General features: G+C 35.1%; 2 protein-coding genes across 4 annotated transcripts; one reads left to right on the top strand and one right to left on the bottom strand.

The window, feature by feature from the left end:
- Positions 1-5463: 5463 nt before the first annotated feature.
- Positions 5464-9616, bottom strand: LOC130801640 (uncharacterized). The gene is made up of 4 exons (XM_057665522.1): positions 9340-9616; positions 8675-8778; positions 8497-8581; positions 5464-5839 (listed from the first exon to the last, which is right to left on the bottom strand). The coding sequence occupies exons 1-4, from the start codon at positions 9568-9570 to the stop codon at positions 5744-5746; spliced, it is 516 nt and encodes a 171-aa protein (XP_057521505.1). The 5' UTR covers positions 9571-9616; the 3' UTR covers positions 5464-5743.
- Positions 9617-16792: 7176 nt separating this feature from the next.
- On the top strand, positions 16793-19601 carry LOC130801639 (putative pentatricopeptide repeat-containing protein At3g15930). Of its 3 annotated transcripts, none has more exons than XM_057665520.1 (2): positions 16793-17221; positions 17559-19601. In XM_057665520.1, exons 1-2 carry the CDS (start codon positions 16912-16914, stop codon positions 19028-19030), a joined length of 1782 nt encoding a protein of 593 aa, XP_057521503.1. In that variant the 5' UTR covers positions 16793-16911; the 3' UTR covers positions 19031-19601. The 3 variants fall into 3 exon arrangements, with proteins under 3 accessions (XP_057521503.1, XP_057521504.1, XP_057521502.1); XM_057665521.1 differs by having other exon boundaries at positions 17338-19601; XM_057665519.1 differs by having other exon boundaries at positions 16793-19601.
- Positions 19602-19921: the final 320 nt, after the last annotated feature.

The raw sequence follows: 19921 nt of genomic DNA, 5'->3' as shown, positions 1-19921 counted from the left end.
TCCAATGATATATTATATGCCTAATTCCGATAATCGAGCGAGAAATGACAATCGTTTAAAGTTTGTTTGTGCTGAAATTTGATACATGTTCAATATTTTGGGAATAACTTTTTATAGAAAAATCTTATTAATGCAAGGTTTGCGTCATTAAAAACTAGACTTTAAGTGATTTCCAACAACATATTATATGCCCAATTCTGACAATCGAGTGATAAATGAATATCACATAAAGTTTGCAGCGATTTCTAACATCCAGTCGCGAGCGAGAAATGAATACCAGACCGCGGTATGGTCTCGTAAACCGTGCAACCAGAATCGGTTGTTGGAATCAGGCATATAATATGTCATTGGAAAGCACTTGAAGTCTAGTTTCTAATGATGCAAACCTTGCATTAATAAGATTTTTCTATAAAAAGTTATTCCCAAAAGATTAAACATGTATCAAATTTCAGCACAAACAAACTTTAAACGATCGTCATTTCTCGCTTAGTTATCGGAATTAGGCATATGATATATCATTGGAAAGATCTTTAAGTCTAAGTTCTAATGCTGCAAACATTGCAGTAATGTGATTTTCCTATCAAAAATTTTGGCTAAAAGAGTGAATATGTATCAAATTTCAACACAAGCATTTTTTTTTGAAATTAACGATTTTTAGTTTTAGCTTGTTTTAGTTCAATAAGTGTTCGGAGAGAGTTTTTAGACAAATATTAGACATTAAAGGTTTGAAAAGTAGTCAGAGGCAATCTTGAAAATTTATTATATAAAAAATGACGACAAAATGAAAAGGACTGCGAAGCTTAATAATACCATTGTATTTGTTTTAAAAATGATGGATCAATAAGAAAAGTCTAAACAAGGGAAAGAAAAGTGACTTTAAAGTGATTATGAGATTATGGCACCATGTTCAATTTTGAGTCATGTCTTATAAGTAATCATGATTGAAGAACAATTTTGATATAAAAATTCATGATTTGTGTTAAATTATAAAGCAATTTGTAAAGAGAGTATATCGTATATATATTACTCCATAAAATCAGAAATTTAAAATAGATGAGAAAGCAAATAAAAGTGTGTGAATAGTATTGAATGAGAATTGAAATATATAGATGAAATCTTAAAAAATGGCAGAAATTATTTTCAAATAAGAGAATGAGGCAAAATTATATAACAATTCAAAATAAAAAATATGGCAAATAAAAACAAAAAGTGAGTACTTGTACTTCACAAGATTCAAAATCATAAACATTTACTATATCCCTTCATTAAACTTTCTATCATAAAAAGTCTCATATTCGTATACATATGTAATCCAATTGAGATCAAGATTTATTTAAATTTACTTAGTCTAAGATTCTAAGTGGTATTTCAACCCTGAAAACTATATTTTTCCATTTTATATGATTATTCTACCACTCCCTACTCTATGGTTAAAACAAAACTATTTGATGACCTGAATGAGATTCAGATATTCAAGTATCCGAAGTTTTTGTGTAGTTGGATATCGAATATCCGCATACTATAAGTAAATTCGGATATTCGATGATAATAAGAATAAAATTTTTTATATCCAAATCGGATTGAATTGGATATCAGATATCTGATTCAACATCATTCACATCATTCTCCGAGTAGGATATCAAGTATACTCCCCACTCATAGACACGAAGTCACTACCATTACTCAACCAGCCTAACAAAGAAACTCTTTTGTACCCTCAAGAGCCTTCTGGGTTAAATAATACGTTATGGGAGGGACAAAGGGACTAGTCCAAACTCCAAACTGGCACGCCAACCCCTTTCAGCCTTAGTGTGTGGTCCTGTGGGATGGAACAGACCTGGGAAAATTTGATCCGACCCGAAAATAAACCCGGGACCCGACCCGACAAAACCCGAACCCGACCGACCCCGAAAGCGACTTAATCCGAAACATGACCGACCCGATAATTACCCGACCGGAAACCGACCCGTTTTGACCGATTTAATATCAATTTTTAGAGTAATTTCAATGTTAGAATTCATTTCAAATAAAATTTTAGTTTTCAAAGTATCTCAACATATTGAGTATATCACTTGAACCCTAAAACTCATCAATAGATCTCAAAAAACACGTATTTAACGTCTTTTTAGCCATCGTAATTATTTTTCTTTAAAAACAGGACGTTATAATCATCTTAATTGAATACATGTATCTTGTTAAATCAGTCAAATGAGTTTTTAATTCTTCTATATTTCAGTAAGCAAATCAATATAATTTATACGAACGTTTCGCACGTTTGAATGAGCTTTTCAAAAAACGAATGTCGCTACCCTAAATTATAAAACGCGTATCTTATAAGACGAAATAAGTACTTAGTTAGTTGTATATCTTTCCAATATTGTGAAGATAATTTTACGTCATTTTTATCTAACGTTACAATTATAATAAACAAAATAACTTTTATAAAGCGCGTATCTTACAAGTCTTTCAAAATAAGTATTAATTCCCCTATTTTTCTTGCACTTAAATGAACCTGACATACCAACTATTTTTTGAAAATCGTACATGTAATTTTTCTAATGATTATTTTTAGACATTTTAATGATTTTTTTTATGTTGAATTAGTCGATTGGATATTCTAATGTTTTATGGTAACCCGTTGGGTCAATCCGAACCTACCCGAAACCCAGAGTGATCCGACCTGAAACTGACCTGATCCGAAACTGACCCGACCCGAAAATAACCCGACCGAAATTGATCCGACCCAAAACCCGACCGACCGACCGTTTTCCCAGGTCTAGATGGAAGTATGCAAAACTGTACCATTAGAATAATCTTATGCACTTACTTGTATTTTTTCTTGTTGTTTTTTCTTTGAGTTGAAACAACATTAACATATCCATCCAAGGATGATTAATGCTTTTTGACATTAAACATTGATGGGTAATGGGAATCCACCATTCACCAATAAGCTTCTTTCCCATACAACCCCATTTTAGTTGTCACCTTTTCCAAAAAGTCCAAAGTCATCCGCATCATCCTCTCCCAAAATCACATTATTTTTATCAGCTCTTATTCCAAAGACAGATGAGTTCAAAAAAAAAAAAAATTTATAATTTTAATTTGTATTATTATTTTCTAAGTCTAGATTTGCTCATAATAATGGGTCTAATTCTAATAAAGTTAGCCTTAAAATTTCGACCATTAGGTAATAGGCTGAACCAGTTTTAGCATATTTCGGGTGGCCCATCGTTTAGGGCCTTCAAAAACATGAGTCTCAAATATTGAATATTCTGGTCTATTTTTGAGGAACACTTTTAGGTTGCATTTGGGAACAAATATTTTATTTTAAATTGTAGATTTCAACTATGAAATCATTAATGAAGAATTTGAGAATGACAGGGTTTGAAAAATTATTCTCAAATCCTCATCTTTAACTATTATTATAACAATGGTAGATTTGACTCAAATACAAATTTGAAAATTTTTTATTTGCCTAATAATAAATTTGAGTTAAATCTATATTTTCAAATGAAATCATCATTCCCAAACATAGCATTAAATAATTTGTTTGTAAATGATTTAATGAAAGGCCCCATTTTAAAAAATATCGTAAAAATAAATAAAGCCGCTAAAATCTTTGCAAACGCTTCACCACTCATTTATTACTCAATACTCACTCCTCACTAATTATTATTCTCTATTTTATTTATGGATCTATGGTATTTGGATAGGGTGTGCAAAACTTATCTACATATTATTTTTTATGTTGAGTCGGTCAAGAGAAAAGAAAGGTGCAATAAAAATTATACACACGACTTCTTCTGAAAAACAAGTACATATCTCAATTGAGACAAAATATAATTTTTAACTTGTATACATACTTTATGAAATATGAAATATAGAAAAAGGAAAACTCAATTCACTTTTCTTTTTTTTTTTTCCACTTTTTTTTTGCAAAAACACTTTAAATATCACACACGTATGATTATAGGTTGGGTTGAAAAAGGAAGAGACTGAATGAGAATATGAAAAATGATACTTGCTCTTCAATTAAAACAAAACCCAATTCTTATCCTTCTTATGTTTTGACACACATTTTGTCCCTTAATTGATTTAAGTTCCATGACTGTCATTAAAAAAATAAATTTTAAATATCTATTAAAAGCATCAAATCTTGTCTCAATTAAAAACTATGTACTACATTCTAAGATTCTAGACTCAATTTTCACCTAATCCTTCCTCTTTCCTCTACCTACCTGCAATAAACAAAAATTATCTGAGTGGTCATGATACTTAGTAATTGATTTTATTCTTTCGGCCCGGTGACATAGAGACGCACACCACGAAAATTTGAATAAAATAAGATTATTTAACAACTTAATTCCAAAAATAAGCTTCGTGAAAACTTAATTCCCAAAATGAGCGTCCGTACATCCAAACCTAGCCTTGGAGTAAGTCGCTGTTACTAACAGCGAAAGACAAAAAAAAAAAAAAAATTTAAAGTCATAAGTCGCTGTTAGTAATAGCGACTTTAAGGTTAACTAATCAACTCCTTAATCTCGTAGGTTGGAATAAGGAAATAACTGAGAACTGAAAACTTAAAATTCATTAAGTCGCTGTTACTAACAGCAACTTGAAAAAAAAAAAATTTTTTTAAGTCGCTGTTAGTAACGACTTATGGCTGTTATTTATTTATTTTTTTTGTTCTTTCACTGTTACTAACAGCGACTTATACCAAGCCTAGGTTTCGATGTACCGACGCTTATTTTAGAAATTAAAATTTCACGGAGCTTATTTTTGAAATTAATTTGTTAAATAATCTTATTTTATTCAAATTTTCCACACACCACCACCATGGCCCATATGCATTGCACAACATTCATACTGTCTTCATCTAGATTTTGGAATACTCTATTTTCTTACTTGTATCCTTTTTCACAATTGACTCTCATGTCTCAACTATCTTCAATGTTACTCCTATTGACTATGATTTGAAAAGGTAGCATAATACAAGTGCAATTTTCTTTGCTCTTTTCTCACTACTTTTCCCTTTCAAGGTGTAAAATCTCAGTTGGAGCATATATTACTATTTAATAGCAAAGTCTCGAGTTCGATTTTTACCAGCACAGCTCCCTTCTCTAACCCCCTTCCTCAACCTACCCTATACCAAAAAAAATAATTATATCTATTTAAAATTTAAAAAAAAAAAAAAACCCATCAAAAAACCCAAAAAAAGAATAAAATGTAAGGGTGAATACAAAACAACAAAAAGTAGAAGAAATTTCAATCTAGGCTAATGGGTTGCTACTTGCTACTTGCTGCTTTACTCCTGCTTGTACAGAAAATAGAAGGAATACAAGAGTAAGGAAGAATGAATTTTGAAATCTAAGACACATTCTAAATTATGATGGTAAATAAACAATACAAAGATAAAGGATTAGAGTTCCCTTCATCATTTGTCTAATTCTATCAATCCACAAAGAACAGAAGCCTCGGAAAAAGGTGGCCTTATTAGGAGCCTTAATCTGCAACTTCCACGGATCACTCCAAAATTCTGTTACAGATTGCCTAAAATCTGTTTTAAATCATACAATGATCGATAGCAACACGAAAAAAAGACGTCTCGAAGGACAGTAAGGCAGGAGTAGCTAACTAGATCTTGGAGTTTAGAACAAAATACACTAAACTAGTATTCAAGAAGGATGAACTACCTCCACACATGATATCCGTTACGAACATCAGCATCTTTTGCATACAGTTTTCATAAATTTGCACAAAAGTTGAGCTTCTTCATCACTTTTGCGTAAGCCAAATGCACGATCTCTGGTTTTCTTAGCCTTCTTTTAGCTTTCTTTGACTGCATTAAACAACATAATCTATCAACTTCATACGAAATCATACCTCCCTTTGTTCCGAGATAGTATGTCACGTTTTGATTTAATGTGATCCCTAAATGACCTTGAATAAAGATGCAGTAAAGTATTTCGGGATAGAGAGATAATGAGAATGAAATGCAACAAATTTTAAATAGTAGACAAGGAAACAGTCGATGATATAATAAGTTAATTGCACAGAACAATTCTACGTAGACGACATTTAGACAACTGATAAGTACTCGAAGTTGTAGATGACGAACAGACTACATTGTACAGTTTGAACACAGCGTAGCAATGTTAAGCAACCGGAGTCCAATATGACAAGCACAAATAATCGAGGACAAACATGGCTTGGTGTTTAACCCTATGTTTCCCATCGGAGGCATTAGGAAGTGAAACCGACACGACGACTCCCTCTTTAATATTTGCCTAAAATTACTCTCCACTCGTAATTTTATGCAGCCATCCGTCCAGAAATCTTTCACCACTCCTCTTTGCCATTGAAGTTATTTTCTTCGGTGAAGCCTCCTCCAAGTCCAAACATGCATTTCTATGAAAAGTATCGTTTTTTGTTACAAGTGTGGAAAAATCATTCATCTTAACAAAAGATTACTCCTCTTCTTTACAAAAATACCCACCACACTATCCATGATGTTTGCTGAGGACAATCTTCTATTCCATAGATTGTAACACGCAGTCCTTATATAGGCTTCCCCTTCCTCCGAAAGTAAAGAATATTGTTCAAAAGGTTCAGGCAAAGTTGGCCACATGAAACATATCTACCCAATGCTAGCAGAAAAAGGTTCAGGCAAAGTTTGCAACTGAAGTCATCCACTCCCTTGTCAACAAAAAAAGGTAAGAAAGGTTTGGTTTGCATCAAAATTCAAAAGTCATGTTGAAAAGGTCTTTAACAAACTTAAATGACATTCATCAAAAGTCCCAACACATAATTGGCTTTGATAATAATTTTGTGAACATCAAAGATCATTGAATTGTATATCCTCTATTCCTCTTCTATCCTCGTGAATGGCTACACTACTGACCCCTTTTTATGCCTAGAATATCTGTTCACTCTCTATATTGAAGCAAGTGACAAATGGCCTCCTGACACCTTTTAAGATAGCGAGGAAAAAAGAAACTTATGAAGTCGTCCTCTTCCATGAAGCTTGCTCCCAGGCATGTCTTGTCAGCATTCTTGATTATTTTTTTTCTGAGAGGAATCTGCACAAACCATTAATCTTGCCTGAAGAACATGCTATTCAGCTAAAACAACTCACCAGGCCACCACATAGTCAAATTTCAAGGATGATATATCATTCCATGAATCTGAAGACTCAATGCTAATCTAGACTTCCCCTCTCCCGTCAAAAAGAACAGAATAACTGGGTATAAATTAAAAGACCATAGACAATTTGGGTAGACATGGTCAATAACTCGCCAAACCTAATAGGATATCTTATCTTATTAAAGCTATTCACACAATTTGTAAAGAATGATTAAAGGATTTAAAGAACAGGCAAAGGCTTCCTTTAAACCTTTGAGAATAAGAATAGAAGATAACTCAAACTAGAGCTTGAGGCAGCCAAAAATAGACAGTTTTCCTCTCATCAAGATGCAACAAAACCATCAGACAGGCTTTTCACACAATTGTATTTCAGCATCCCTCATGCTCTTCTTCCTCCCGTTCTTATGCATGCATTTGCAACATGACAAATCCACCAGTAAGTCTAATATTGATTCTTACTTCTACTAGAGAAGAAGTTTAAAACCCCTTGGTCTATTTTTTATTACTTATTTTCTGAAAATATCACTAACAAGGTTAAATTGGTTGGGCTAAAGATCATAACTCCTTAAGCACCTATACAAATGAAAGAATGAGGGTGTTTGGCAAATAGTTGTTACCTAATTACATTGGTTGATTTGACCAACTGATTTTAAACCTACTTCCATAAGCAGCTTGTTTAAAACAATTTATTCATAACAATAAGTTGTTTCAACCAACTAATTCACCAAACACTAGCATTTGGTTTGACCACTCAACCCAAAATTTCCTAATAAGCTATTTTGCCAAACATACATGAAATCTATATGTTTTATTATAATAGCCAACTAATCTTTTAGGACTAAGGCTTTAACATTATTGTTGTAGAGTAATACACATGGTGATCATTGAGCTTTAGAAATAATTTATAACCTTTGCTTTGAACTTCAAATACCTCATTACCAATATAGATGGACCCAAGTCTTGTTCAGACAATTGCTTTTAAAGAAAAATGCCTTAATACTCCACCCCCTCTACTCTATGCACCACTCTGTTAATTCTTACTAGGATTAGATTCTAGACAAGCTGGAAAAGAAATTACTAGAAAATAAACATACAAAGACACAAATGAAATTTTCCGGAGGCAAGATTTCATAACAATATATCTTCTCAAGAGGATCAATTGAAAATCCTATACAATGAAGGATACTAATGAGTAGTAACACTAAGCTAGCAGACAGACATCTACTTAACAATTGTTTGAGAAGCAAACATCAGATATTACTGCAACATAGATGAATCATTCATATTTTTCTGTAGATGTAAGCTAAATTTAGCAGCTTAGCTCCAAATGGCATAAAAAGAAAGCACATGTACCTTCAAGTGTGCATTATGTCGCTTGCCTTCCCTCCATCGCCTAATTGTCCCGTCATTTAAAGTCCTGAACCTTCCTTTATATGACCTGATCAAGACAAACCAATGCCAATTGCCCGCCTCATTTCAAAAACTTACAACATATCATCTAAAATTGAAGATAGGGACAAGATTAACCTACGAATAGCCCTTGATCTTGATCTTCTTGACTCTTGAGGTAGCTGGAGTAGTCTTCTTCCATTTCTTCTCCTTAGATTTAGCTGAAAAGTTCCTCACTTGTGCATACTAATCACCACATTAACCAAAATACACCAAATCACAACTCTCATCCATCAAAAAGAAAGCAGCCTAAAGACTTAAATCAAAAGCTTATCATTCACTGACAAAAATCAGTCAAAAAGAAAAGAACCCAGATCAAATGTTGACATATTTTCCACTAATTCACTAATCACAAGCATCCCCAAATAAATGATCTTAAATCATATTATCATTCATCTCCATCAAAACATAGCAATTATAAGCATTACCATACTTTCCATTGATTCATAATCATTTTACAAATTATCCCCAAAAAGTATTTCTCAAATCAAATTGCCCTATATCAATCCTTAAAACACAGCAATCATAAGGAAAGAAACCCACATCAAATTTAACATTATTTCCATTGATTCATAATCATGTTACAAACTATCCCCACAAACAAGTCTTAAATCAAAATGTCAAACATCACTCATCAAAACACAGCAATCAAAAGGAAAGAAACCCACATCAAAACTTGTATATTATCCACAAATATACATAATTTCATTATAAAAAGCAATCCATGAAACAAAATAAAGAACTTACAGAAGAAGGGGAGAGGGAGAAGGAGAAGGAGCAGGAACCCCCATTTCTAATTAGCACTAAAGAAGTAATGGGTGAATTGAAATGGGAGTTGGATTGGGGAGAAATCGAAGAGAAAGCTGAAAAAGGGCGCTGGAAATTAGATGACTGGTACAAGCGGTTAAGGGAAGATGAAGAAGTAGAAGGAGGTTTGAGATGAGCCAAAGCTCGAAGCTTTGAACAAAATCTCTGCATCGTTCTTTCTCACTGGGAGTTTTGGCGACTGGTGGTGTCTGATTTGTGCTTTTGTTTGAGTTTTGGGTTCTCACTCGAGTTAGGGTGCGAAAGTGACCCAATCTTGAACTACCCGGCCCAGTTCAGCCCAAATAAATCAGATACTCTCATGCGATGAAAATTTGAAAAAAATAAGATCATTTAACAACTTAATTTCAAAAATTAGCTTCGTAAAAACTTAATTTTCAAAATAAGCGTCCGTATATCCAAACCTAGGCTCGGGTTAAATCGCTGTTATTAACAGCGAAAGAACAAAAATATAAATAAATAAATAAAAGGCATAAGTCGCTGTTACTAACAGCGAACAGCGACTTATGCCTTTTATTTATTTATTTATTTTGTACGAATTAAACTAGCCGTTACGAACTTGAAAATAGCCGTTGTAATGATGTTCTATAAATAACTCCATCATTTCCCTACTTCATTATATCCAATCTACATCATTCTTGTTCTATTGAATCAATTTTTAAAGGTAACATAAGGTATTATGTTAGTCTTACTCTCAATTTAGAAATGTTAACATTATTTTTGAAAGTTTACTTACGTTACTATATTATATGTCTTCCGTAGATGTCAAAGGAGCATTGTGTTGAAGAGGTTTGTGATTGGAGCGACTTCGATCCTGGGCGTGATTTTGTTGCTTGTCCTTTCTACTTGGTTGAAGGATTATGATGCACATACTTTAGATGGATTGATCGGGAGGGTACCAAATGGCAGAGACACCTAATAATACGGCTTGAAAAAGAAAAACAAGAGCTTAAAGATGAGGATTGTAATCTCAAGAGACAAATAGATGATATGACACATAGGAAAGAAGAGACTGAAAGGATTATGAGAAAGTTTAAGAAGCAATCTTAGTTATCTTCGGTGGTTTAAGTTAACGAATGAACTATGTAATTTGATATGTATTCGTTGAACATGAATGAAATTGTGTAGAATTTTCAAGAGCATTTTTCCTATTTGAATATGATTGTTTGTTTTTTTTATTAAATTCATACTGCATTCTTGGCGGAATGATTCATCGTCGAAAACTCTGAGTACCTAACATCATTTCATTCATAATAAACATATGACAATACGATAAAAATATATACATCTACATATATGTTACAATTTATACACAAAAGACCAAATGTTACAAAAATAGAGTATGTACAAATGTTCAATATATACAAACAATATTCTATTGCTAATCCTCCTCATGTACCATGTCTAACTGTGACGGTTTACGACGCCTCCTACGATAGTAAGAGGTCGTCGCATGACGCTCGGGTAGAGGAGGTCATTGATACTGTGATGATGTGGCACCGCGTGAGGACCCGGCACCGTAGTCCGGGCACGTTAAGTCAACCTCCTCAAAATGAACATCAACAGGATGAGGAGATGACCCGTACTCGTACATAGTACTGTGGAGCGCAGTCACTTCCGGAATGAAGTGTTGAAACTGCGTCCCTAGGAGTATGCCCTGGGCAATCTCCCGTACGGGCTCATTTTGGAAGGAGTTGATGACTGATGCAATGCCTTGTGCCTGCAGTAAGACTTAAGTATTAATGAAATGTATAACGTGTAAGTTCTATGGATAATAATCAATGTTGAAGAATACTTACAAAGTTTGTCATCGTCGGTGCTGCGGGAGCGTACTGGGCTGTCGCCATGATACATCATCCATTGACGAGTGATGGAGAGGAACCACGGCATGTAATCCGCCGAAGTAGGTGCGCCTACAGCCTCGATCGACGCACCTTGGGCAAGCAGCTCTAGCCTGTGCTCCCAACGAGCGACATGGCGCCAGTTGATCTCGAGCCATTTCTTGGGATCCCGACCCTTGCGAGAGTGACGGAGCTCCGCCTCTGTGTCACATGGCGGCGGGATGCCCTGTACCATCCCAAATTGGCGCAGTACGCGCTCAAGGAGATGCACTTCGACTATGTCGAAGCAGATCAGAGGTACAGATGCTCTCCACGCCCCTGACAATATGCCTGAGTGCTGAGGCAATGCAGCGTATGCCTCAGCGGGGTAAGGATCCCATCGAAACTAAACGTGAAAATTCAATTAATAAATTACACAATGTGATAGTTACAAAACAAGCTGTAGTGAAGTTGTTACCTGGTCAGATCGTAGTAGATCGATTTGATCGGGGTAGAACCCGATGCCCGATCCTGTGTGGGTCTTTGTTCATCTTTCAAAGGACCACCGCGATCCATATGGCACATGTGGGGGTGGAAGAATTGGTGGCGCAAATGCACCACGTCCCACATTCCTCATCGGTTGACCAATGAGAACATGCTCCCATGCCCAAAGCTATGAATTACAATTATAAGTAAGTTAAAGAAACACAAAAACATTAAATAAAAGGAACAAAACGGTAACATGTAAACTTACTATTACCTGCAGAATAATGAGGGGCCCAGCGATCTCCTTCACGTTCTTCCGTGAAGCTTCACAAAGTCTCCTGTACAGATATGCTAGGGCTGCCGAACTCCAGCTGTACTCGGATATGACCTCTCATGGCGCATCAAGTAACGTCAAGTACAATTGTTGTACTCGGTTGCCAGTCTTGTCGGAGAACAAGACAGCACCAATCAGATATGAGAGATACGCCCTCAATGGTGGCGTCATCAGCACCTTTAGGGAGGTCCGAGAAGTTCTACGCAAGCCATGTTACGCGCAGGCTACTCCCTTTGGTTACCTCTGCCGGAGGTCGGAGTCCTAATAATCTATGGACTTTGTCTTGCCAGCTTTTGAATTGGCGTCCATCGTTGCACACGGCATGTCCCTCGATGGGAAGCCGTGTAAGCACAGCTACGTCAAGTAATGTGAAGATAGCCTCACCTAGAGGTAGGTGGAAGGTATGAGTCTCCTGGCGCTACCGCTCGACTAAAGCCGTGACTAGTGCCCGATCGACTCTCTCGTACGCGATCAGGTGGAAGTCATACAACCTCGCAAGCTGAAGGTACGGGACGATTAGTGATCGCCCACGGTTCTGAATCGGGATGCCTGGTGTATAGGGTCTCCGTGTCGGACACCTAAACGCAAATATTATGTTAGCTTAAAGTTAAAGTATTAAGGCATATAAATTCAAAAAGGGTAAATTCAATAACCTGGACATCCCATAGCATAGTGCTCCTATGATCCGCCTGCATCGTAAGCACACTAGGGTCGCGAGGCCCTGAAGCTGCTGGATCCAACTCTGCTGCAATTCAACAATAACTAAGCGCTATTTATTGTAAAAATTATTAAGAAGTAGTCATGTTATTTATTTGTTTGATAACCTATACGTTTATATACTCAAATACAGGTACTGTTTACCTTGACGTGCAAGTTCTAGTGTTGTGACCGTCACTACCACACCGTCGCCAAGCGTTGCGTCTCCGTGATCCTTCGTCTATTTCGTTCGTGATCCTCCTAGACTTAGGTCTTCCTAGTCCACGTATGTGATTTGGATCGTGTATCACCTCAACACCAGTGTATTGAGGCCATGACCTCTTATCAATCAACGGCAAGAAAATGGATTCGTATGTGTTGACATAGCTCTGGGTCGTGAAGCAGGAGTCTACAAAGCGCTCGTAGGATAAGTGTCGTTTAATACATACGGCAAGAACATGAGAACAAGGTAAGTGATATATGGATGGTTTGTTACAAGTGCATTTCATCTCTCTCATATCCACACTTTGTATTTTACCACCCTTGGCGGATCTTCTATTACCACGTCCAGTCTTAACTTGGAAAAGGCCTCGTCTGTAGTCAAATGCGACGATCTCATGGTAGTTTGCCTTCTCGGTGTTACGGGTGATAATTCTAGTGGCGTGTGAAGTGTACTTATTTCCCCCAATTAGCCACGCGTTTGCATTCTCGCGTCTTTTAACAAAGTAATCATTAACACGATAGTTAGTGAACTCCACAAGAGTAGTTATGGGCAAGAAACGTACACCCTTTATCACGTTATTGAAAACTTCGGCTAAGTTGGTATTAGTAACACCATACCTGTACTGTTCATCATGACATATTGACCATTTGTCCATTTACACATATCACCAACTTGATCAATCTAAAAAAGAGCCTCTCGATTAACAACACCAATGGCCTTCAATTCCTCGATGACCTTATGTGCTTTTCTTTGCTCTGCAGTCCGTCCAAACATCTTCTTCAACTTCACATTACCCATTTGACGGTTGAAGTTACTTAACAAATGCCGCAAGCAAAACCTATGATGGGCGTTCGGAGGTTGCCATTCCGGCTCCTCCGCGGTTGCTAGAATGCTCGCATGTCTATCTGAAATAACACATAACCCTGGACTATACATCACATGCTTACGAACATATGCCATAAACTAAGACCAGGCGGCTATGCATTCTTTCTCGACCAAAGCAAAGGCAAGCGGGAAGATTCCCTTGTTCCCATCTTGGGCAATCGCAGTCAACAACGTATGGCGATACTTAACATACAGATGTGTTCCGTCAATGTCAATAAGGGGTTTGCAATACTTGAATCCCTCAATACTAGGTTGGAAAGCCCAGAACACGCGTTGGAAAGTTCTAATAATAGGACGGACGTACACACCAACATCATTATCTTCCTTACAGAATCACTCAACTACAGTCCCGGAGTTTGAAACTTGCAGTGCCTTCAAGAAGCGTGGAAGAAGAGGATAAGAATCTTCCCATGTACCATAGATGGAGAGAAGGGCTTGCTGTTTAGCACACCATGCCCGCTTATAGGTCATTTCGACATCGAATTGGTCTTTCACCATTTGACGCACAATAGAGACCTTAATTGATGGGTCTTGAGCAACACAATTTCTAATAAGATTGTTAAGTGTAAATGACCACCATACATGACATACATTTTAAAATCAACACCAAATAAAAAACATTATAATAAAAACGTACCTCAATAAGCTATAGATTAACAAGAATTAGTAAATTGCAAGTTTATAAACCTACATTAACGTGAAAGGTGATTAAATTTCAGTAAACCCTAATTTTTCGAAAATGGAAAAAAAAACACAAAAAAATAGTACCTTAGGTCGATGTAGGAAGATTGACATAACTAATTAGTGGTACAAACTTGAAATTTGATGAGTTTAGTTGAAGGATTGAAGTTGATTTTAATGGTGGAAAGAAAAGGGAGATTTCTTAGGTTGATTGAGGAAAAAAAAATCACGTCAAATGAAATGAGGGAGAAGGAAACTGGAAAATTATAAAAGGCATAAGTCGCTGTTACTAACAGCGACTTATGCCTTTTATTTATTTATTTATTTGTTCTTTTGCTGTTAGTAACAGCGATTTAACCCGAGCCTAGGTTTGGATGTACGGACGCTTATTTTGGAAATTAAGATTTCTCGAAGCTGATTTTTGGAATTAAGTTGTTAAATGATCTTAGTTTTTCAATTTCCTCATGTGATACGGCCTTCGCTGTGCAAGTGACCAATGTCCAATAATTTTTTTAAAAATATTTTAACATATTAATTTTAAAACTTAAAAAGGACAATTTCAAAACTTAAAAATCCAATTTTAAAACTTAAACGATTAATTTCAAAGTTTTTAATATCAACTTTAATATTTGAGTCATTCTACTTTAAAGTTGAAATGAGAATTTTAAGTCTTATAATAGGTCTTTTAAGTCTTAAAATTGTTTGTAAGTATTGAAATTGACCTTTTAAGTCTTAAAACTGTCAAATTCTGTGACTTACAATGTCAAATTTAAATCCTTGAAATTGGTCTTTTTAATCTTCAAATTGGTCTTTTAACTCTTAAAATTGACATTTTAAATTGTAAAATTGGTGAAAAAATATATATACAATTAGGCCGGTCAAATAAGATGCGTCTTACAAGTGAGTCGGCCTCACCCAAATTTTTGTGCAAATAAATAGCCAAAGAGTCAACTAGAGTTATTCATTTGGGTCATCGATCCATTTCATATCAAGTTTTTCGATCAGTTCAAAATCAAATATTGTTTTATCAGCAAGTTGTTAAGGCATGTACTTACAACAATGACTTTTTTCTTGAGCTATTATGCACAATTTTGTCTCTTTTATCCCCGATGATTATAATATAACTTTTCATAAAAGACATGACTAATATTTTATTGAACGAACATAATGGTGTCTAAAAGAAAATCCTAAGGCACCACACCAACTAGAGAATAATGAAATTATACCAAATGGTCAAAAACTAAACAAATATAAACGATCAAACTATTGGCAGCATTTGTTATTTTTTGGAAATTTTTTATTTTGAAATATTAATTTGATTTATTTAAATTATATAAAATATATTAAATTTTATAATTTTTACTCATCTACCGGGAATGGTTTTTAACATATTTAAAATGCTTAATTGCACAGAGCCTTAAATATTAGTTTAAATTATTTTTAATTATTGTGTTTTACTTGTTTTTAAATTCCAAACTAATGAATTTAACATAAAACAAAAATACACAAACTATTGTGAGAGACGGTCTCACTGAGAGACACATTAAATATATGGGCTAAATAGCCCAATTAATACATATTAATGAGAAATTAAGAATTTAGGTTTCTTGTTTCAGCTAGTCTTTAGAGAGCGTGTCTCTTTGAGAGACGTATCTCAAGCCCAACCCATTAAAGACGTACCGTATTCTTAATATTTACTTACATTATCCTTAATGCTTATTTACCGTATCTTTAATACCTACTTTTAATATCTTAAATGTTTACTTATATCATTCTTAATGCCTACTTACAATAATTTAGAAAATATACAATAGGTCAACCCAATTGGAGATGGTCTCCCATAAGAATTTGTGTTCTTGTTTTGAAGTCATTTTGTTAAGAGATGGTCTCTCCTAAAGAGTCGCTTGGATTGAGAGTAAATATTTAAGATAGTAAAAAAAGTCAAACTAATGCAACAAAGGTAATTAGAAGTGCAAATGAAGTTATTAAAATAATTGTGATAGAGGTAGAATAGGAGTAAATTAAAAAAGACGAAGAGAAAAAGAGTTTGATTTCACCCATTTGGAGGTAAAGAATTCTTCCATCTCTTCTTAGGGTAAATTTATACCTTAACCCCAAATGAAGAAAACTTATTGCTATTTTTTCTATTTTCATTACCTTATAATTCATTATTTCACCTCTCTAATAATTAAATTGTTTAATTATATACCTAACTAACTTTAAATTTCCACTTTAACCTAATTCATTTCGTTTTAATTCATTCTTCCACCTCTGAATCCAAGCGACCCCTAGAGTAGCCGAACAAAATAAGGCTCGCAAAATTGTTGTTTATTTTTGCTCGTTTGCTTGAATGAATTGAGGGAAAGCTTATGAATTCAATGATCTTCTACAACTCAATGACTACATGTGCATCTTTTACATACAGCATATTGATTCATGTTCTTCCAGAAAAAATTTGGTCTTTTCCCTTTGCTTCTCAATTCATGTTACATCTCCCTTCACCATATCTCTCCAAAATTCCAACTATTATCTACATTACCCAGATGGAATACAAGCACAAACAACGTAACAATCACAAACCCGGTTCTTCTTTTGATGGAACAATGCTCTTCAATGGCAGAACTCAAACAAATACAAGCTCATATGACGCGCAAAGGTCTCATCTTTCATGTCTTTCCTGTAAGTAGAATCATAGCTTTCTGTGCTTTATCTAACTATGGTGATATGAGTTATGCTCGTTTAGTTTTTGATTTCATTCCTAACCCAAATGTTTACATTTGCAATACTATGATTAGGGGTTATTCTAAAGCTGATAGACCTTTAATGGGTATCTCATTATTCTGTAAAATGGTTAAAGAGAAGGTTGAAATGGATGAGAGAAGCTTTGTTTTTGCACTTAAAGGGATTGGAAAAATTTCGGGTATTGGATGGGGTAGAGGGGTTCATTGTAGGATATGTAAAGTAGGTTTTGATTCAAGTGTGTTGGTACAAAATGGTTTGCTCCAATTCTATGCAGATAGTGGGTGTTTGAGCTGTGCACATCAAGTGTTTGATGAAAGTCCTATGAAAGATGTTGTGACTTGGACTGCTATGATTGGTGGGTATGTGCAGAGAAATGATCCTGATGAAGCTTTGATGCTTTTTGAGATGATGATCATGTCTAGTGAGACAGTTCCAAATGAAATTACAATGATCACCGTGCTCTCGGCATGTACTCTTAAGGGGTATTTGAACTTGGGAAGGAGAATGCATTGTTTTATAGAGAAATTTAATGTTAGTCACACTCTAAATTTGATGAATGCCTTGTTGGATATGTATGTCAAATGTGGTTGTTTGACGACTGCAAGACGAATTTTCGAAGAAATGGAGGGAAAGGATGTTTTCTCTTGGACTAGTATGGTAAATGGTTATGCAAAACATGGTGATTTAGAAATGGCTTGGAAGTTCTTTCATGAAATGCCTGTGAAAAATGTGGTATCTTGGAATGCAATGATTGCAGGATGTGCTCGAAATAATCAGCCTAAGGAGGCCTTAGAATTGTTTCAAGATATGCTAAAAGGCGGTTTAATTCCCATCGAGGCTACTTTGGTGCCCGTGCTCTCTGCTTGCGCTCAATCGGGTTGCCTCGAGCTGGGGAAATGGATTCATGAACATTTTCTTTATCAAAAGCAAATAGAATTTAGTGCTTCTTTAGGAAACGCATTGATTGATATGTATGCCAAGTGTGGTAGAATTGATATAGCCGAGCAACTCTATAATGATATGCCAAATCGAGACTTAGTATCATGGAACTCCATGATTGTTGGGTATGCAGATCATGGGAACGCAAACAAAGCTTTGATCCTGTTTGATAAGATGAAAGATCAGGGTATAAAGCCCGATGATATCACCTTCATTGGCATTCTATCAGCGTGTAGTCATGCCGGGTTAGTTGCTGAAGGACAGAAACACTTTAGTAGCATGCAGCCGACTTTTGGATTGGAGCCTAAAAGCGAGCATTATGCTTGTATGATCGATTTACTTGGCCGTGTTGGATTGATACGAGAAGCGTATGACATGATAGGAAATATGACTATGGAACCCGATGAAGCTGCGTGGGGTGCTTTGCTTAACGCGTGTAGGATGCATGGATACGCTGATCTTGGTAAAATTGCCGCTGATAAGTTGATCAATCTAAATCCAGAGGATAGCGGGACATATGTACTTTTAGCGAATCTGTGCTCCAAGGAGAAAAGATGGGCGGACGTTAGGAATGTTAGAAGCATGATGAGACATAAGGGTGTTAAGAAGACTCCGGGACATAGTTTCATAGAGGTGGAGGGTGACTATCATGAATTTTCGGCTGCCAATGATTCTCATCCTCGATCAAAAGATATATACAAGATATTAAACGAAATATATGCCATATCTTTTCTTGAAGGTGCAGCAAGTTCATACCAGTCGATACATTGTTTCGAGAAAGACGATACAATACCCTTTAATGGCTGAGTTCTTTGAAATAATAGACGTTTCACTGGATTTAAACGAAAAGGCAGCATTCATACAAAAGTGAGCGAAAAGCGCTAAAATGTCGAGAATGTGTACATTGATGAAGTTCATATTATTCGAGTAAAAACTTCATCGGCGTGGGGCTTGTCAGGTTCAAACCTGCATTGTGGTAGCTTATTATCGGAATTTCCTTGCTGTATCGCTCTACTTTGGTAATCATCCTCGGTTCTTTGGACTGCTCTCCATGAGAAAATTTCGTCGAGTTAGATGCTATGCAAAAGAATCATTAGAGATGTTCATCAAGACGATACGATATGCACTTCAAATCTTCTGCTCCATTACTGTAATTAGGGTTTTACATGGCTGCATGAATGATGGTGTTCCTATAAGATTATAAGAAAATAGATGATGTATTTTAGTTGTAGTTAAATTCCATGTAATTCAAACACAGTATTACTTCCCCATGTATTTATTAATGCTAACAAGTAACAAGAGCATCAAAGAAATATCCATAAATCATAATGTTTCTAAACTGTATTATCCCCATTTTTTAAAAACTAATTCCAAGCTTCATATATAAAGGGCATCAAAATACATCTTAAAACAATGAACTTCATTAACATTTGATAAAAAGATAAAACAAAACAATTCAAATGGAGTAAGAAATAGAGTATTACTTTTTAAATTGGATAAATAAGTAGTTGAGTAAATCTTATACAATTTCTCTTGCAAATTAACCTGCAAAAGTTATTTACTATTTGCTCAATAATGTCACTGAGTAAGAGATCTTAATTATTAATCAAAACCTCAAATTATTATAATATCAATGTTGTTGATAATTTTTTTATAAAAATATTATAAAGTAATAAGATAAACCAAAAAAAAAAAAAT

This window comes from Amaranthus tricolor, chromosome 15, assembly GCF_026212465.1.
Source record: "Amaranthus tricolor cultivar Red isolate AtriRed21 chromosome 15, ASM2621246v1, whole genome shotgun sequence".
In the NCBI taxonomy this organism is placed as follows: Eukaryota; Viridiplantae; Streptophyta; class Magnoliopsida; order Caryophyllales; family Amaranthaceae; genus Amaranthus; species Amaranthus tricolor.
Note: the sequence above shows the minus strand (reverse complement) of the source record. Positions and strands in the feature narration are given on the sequence as shown.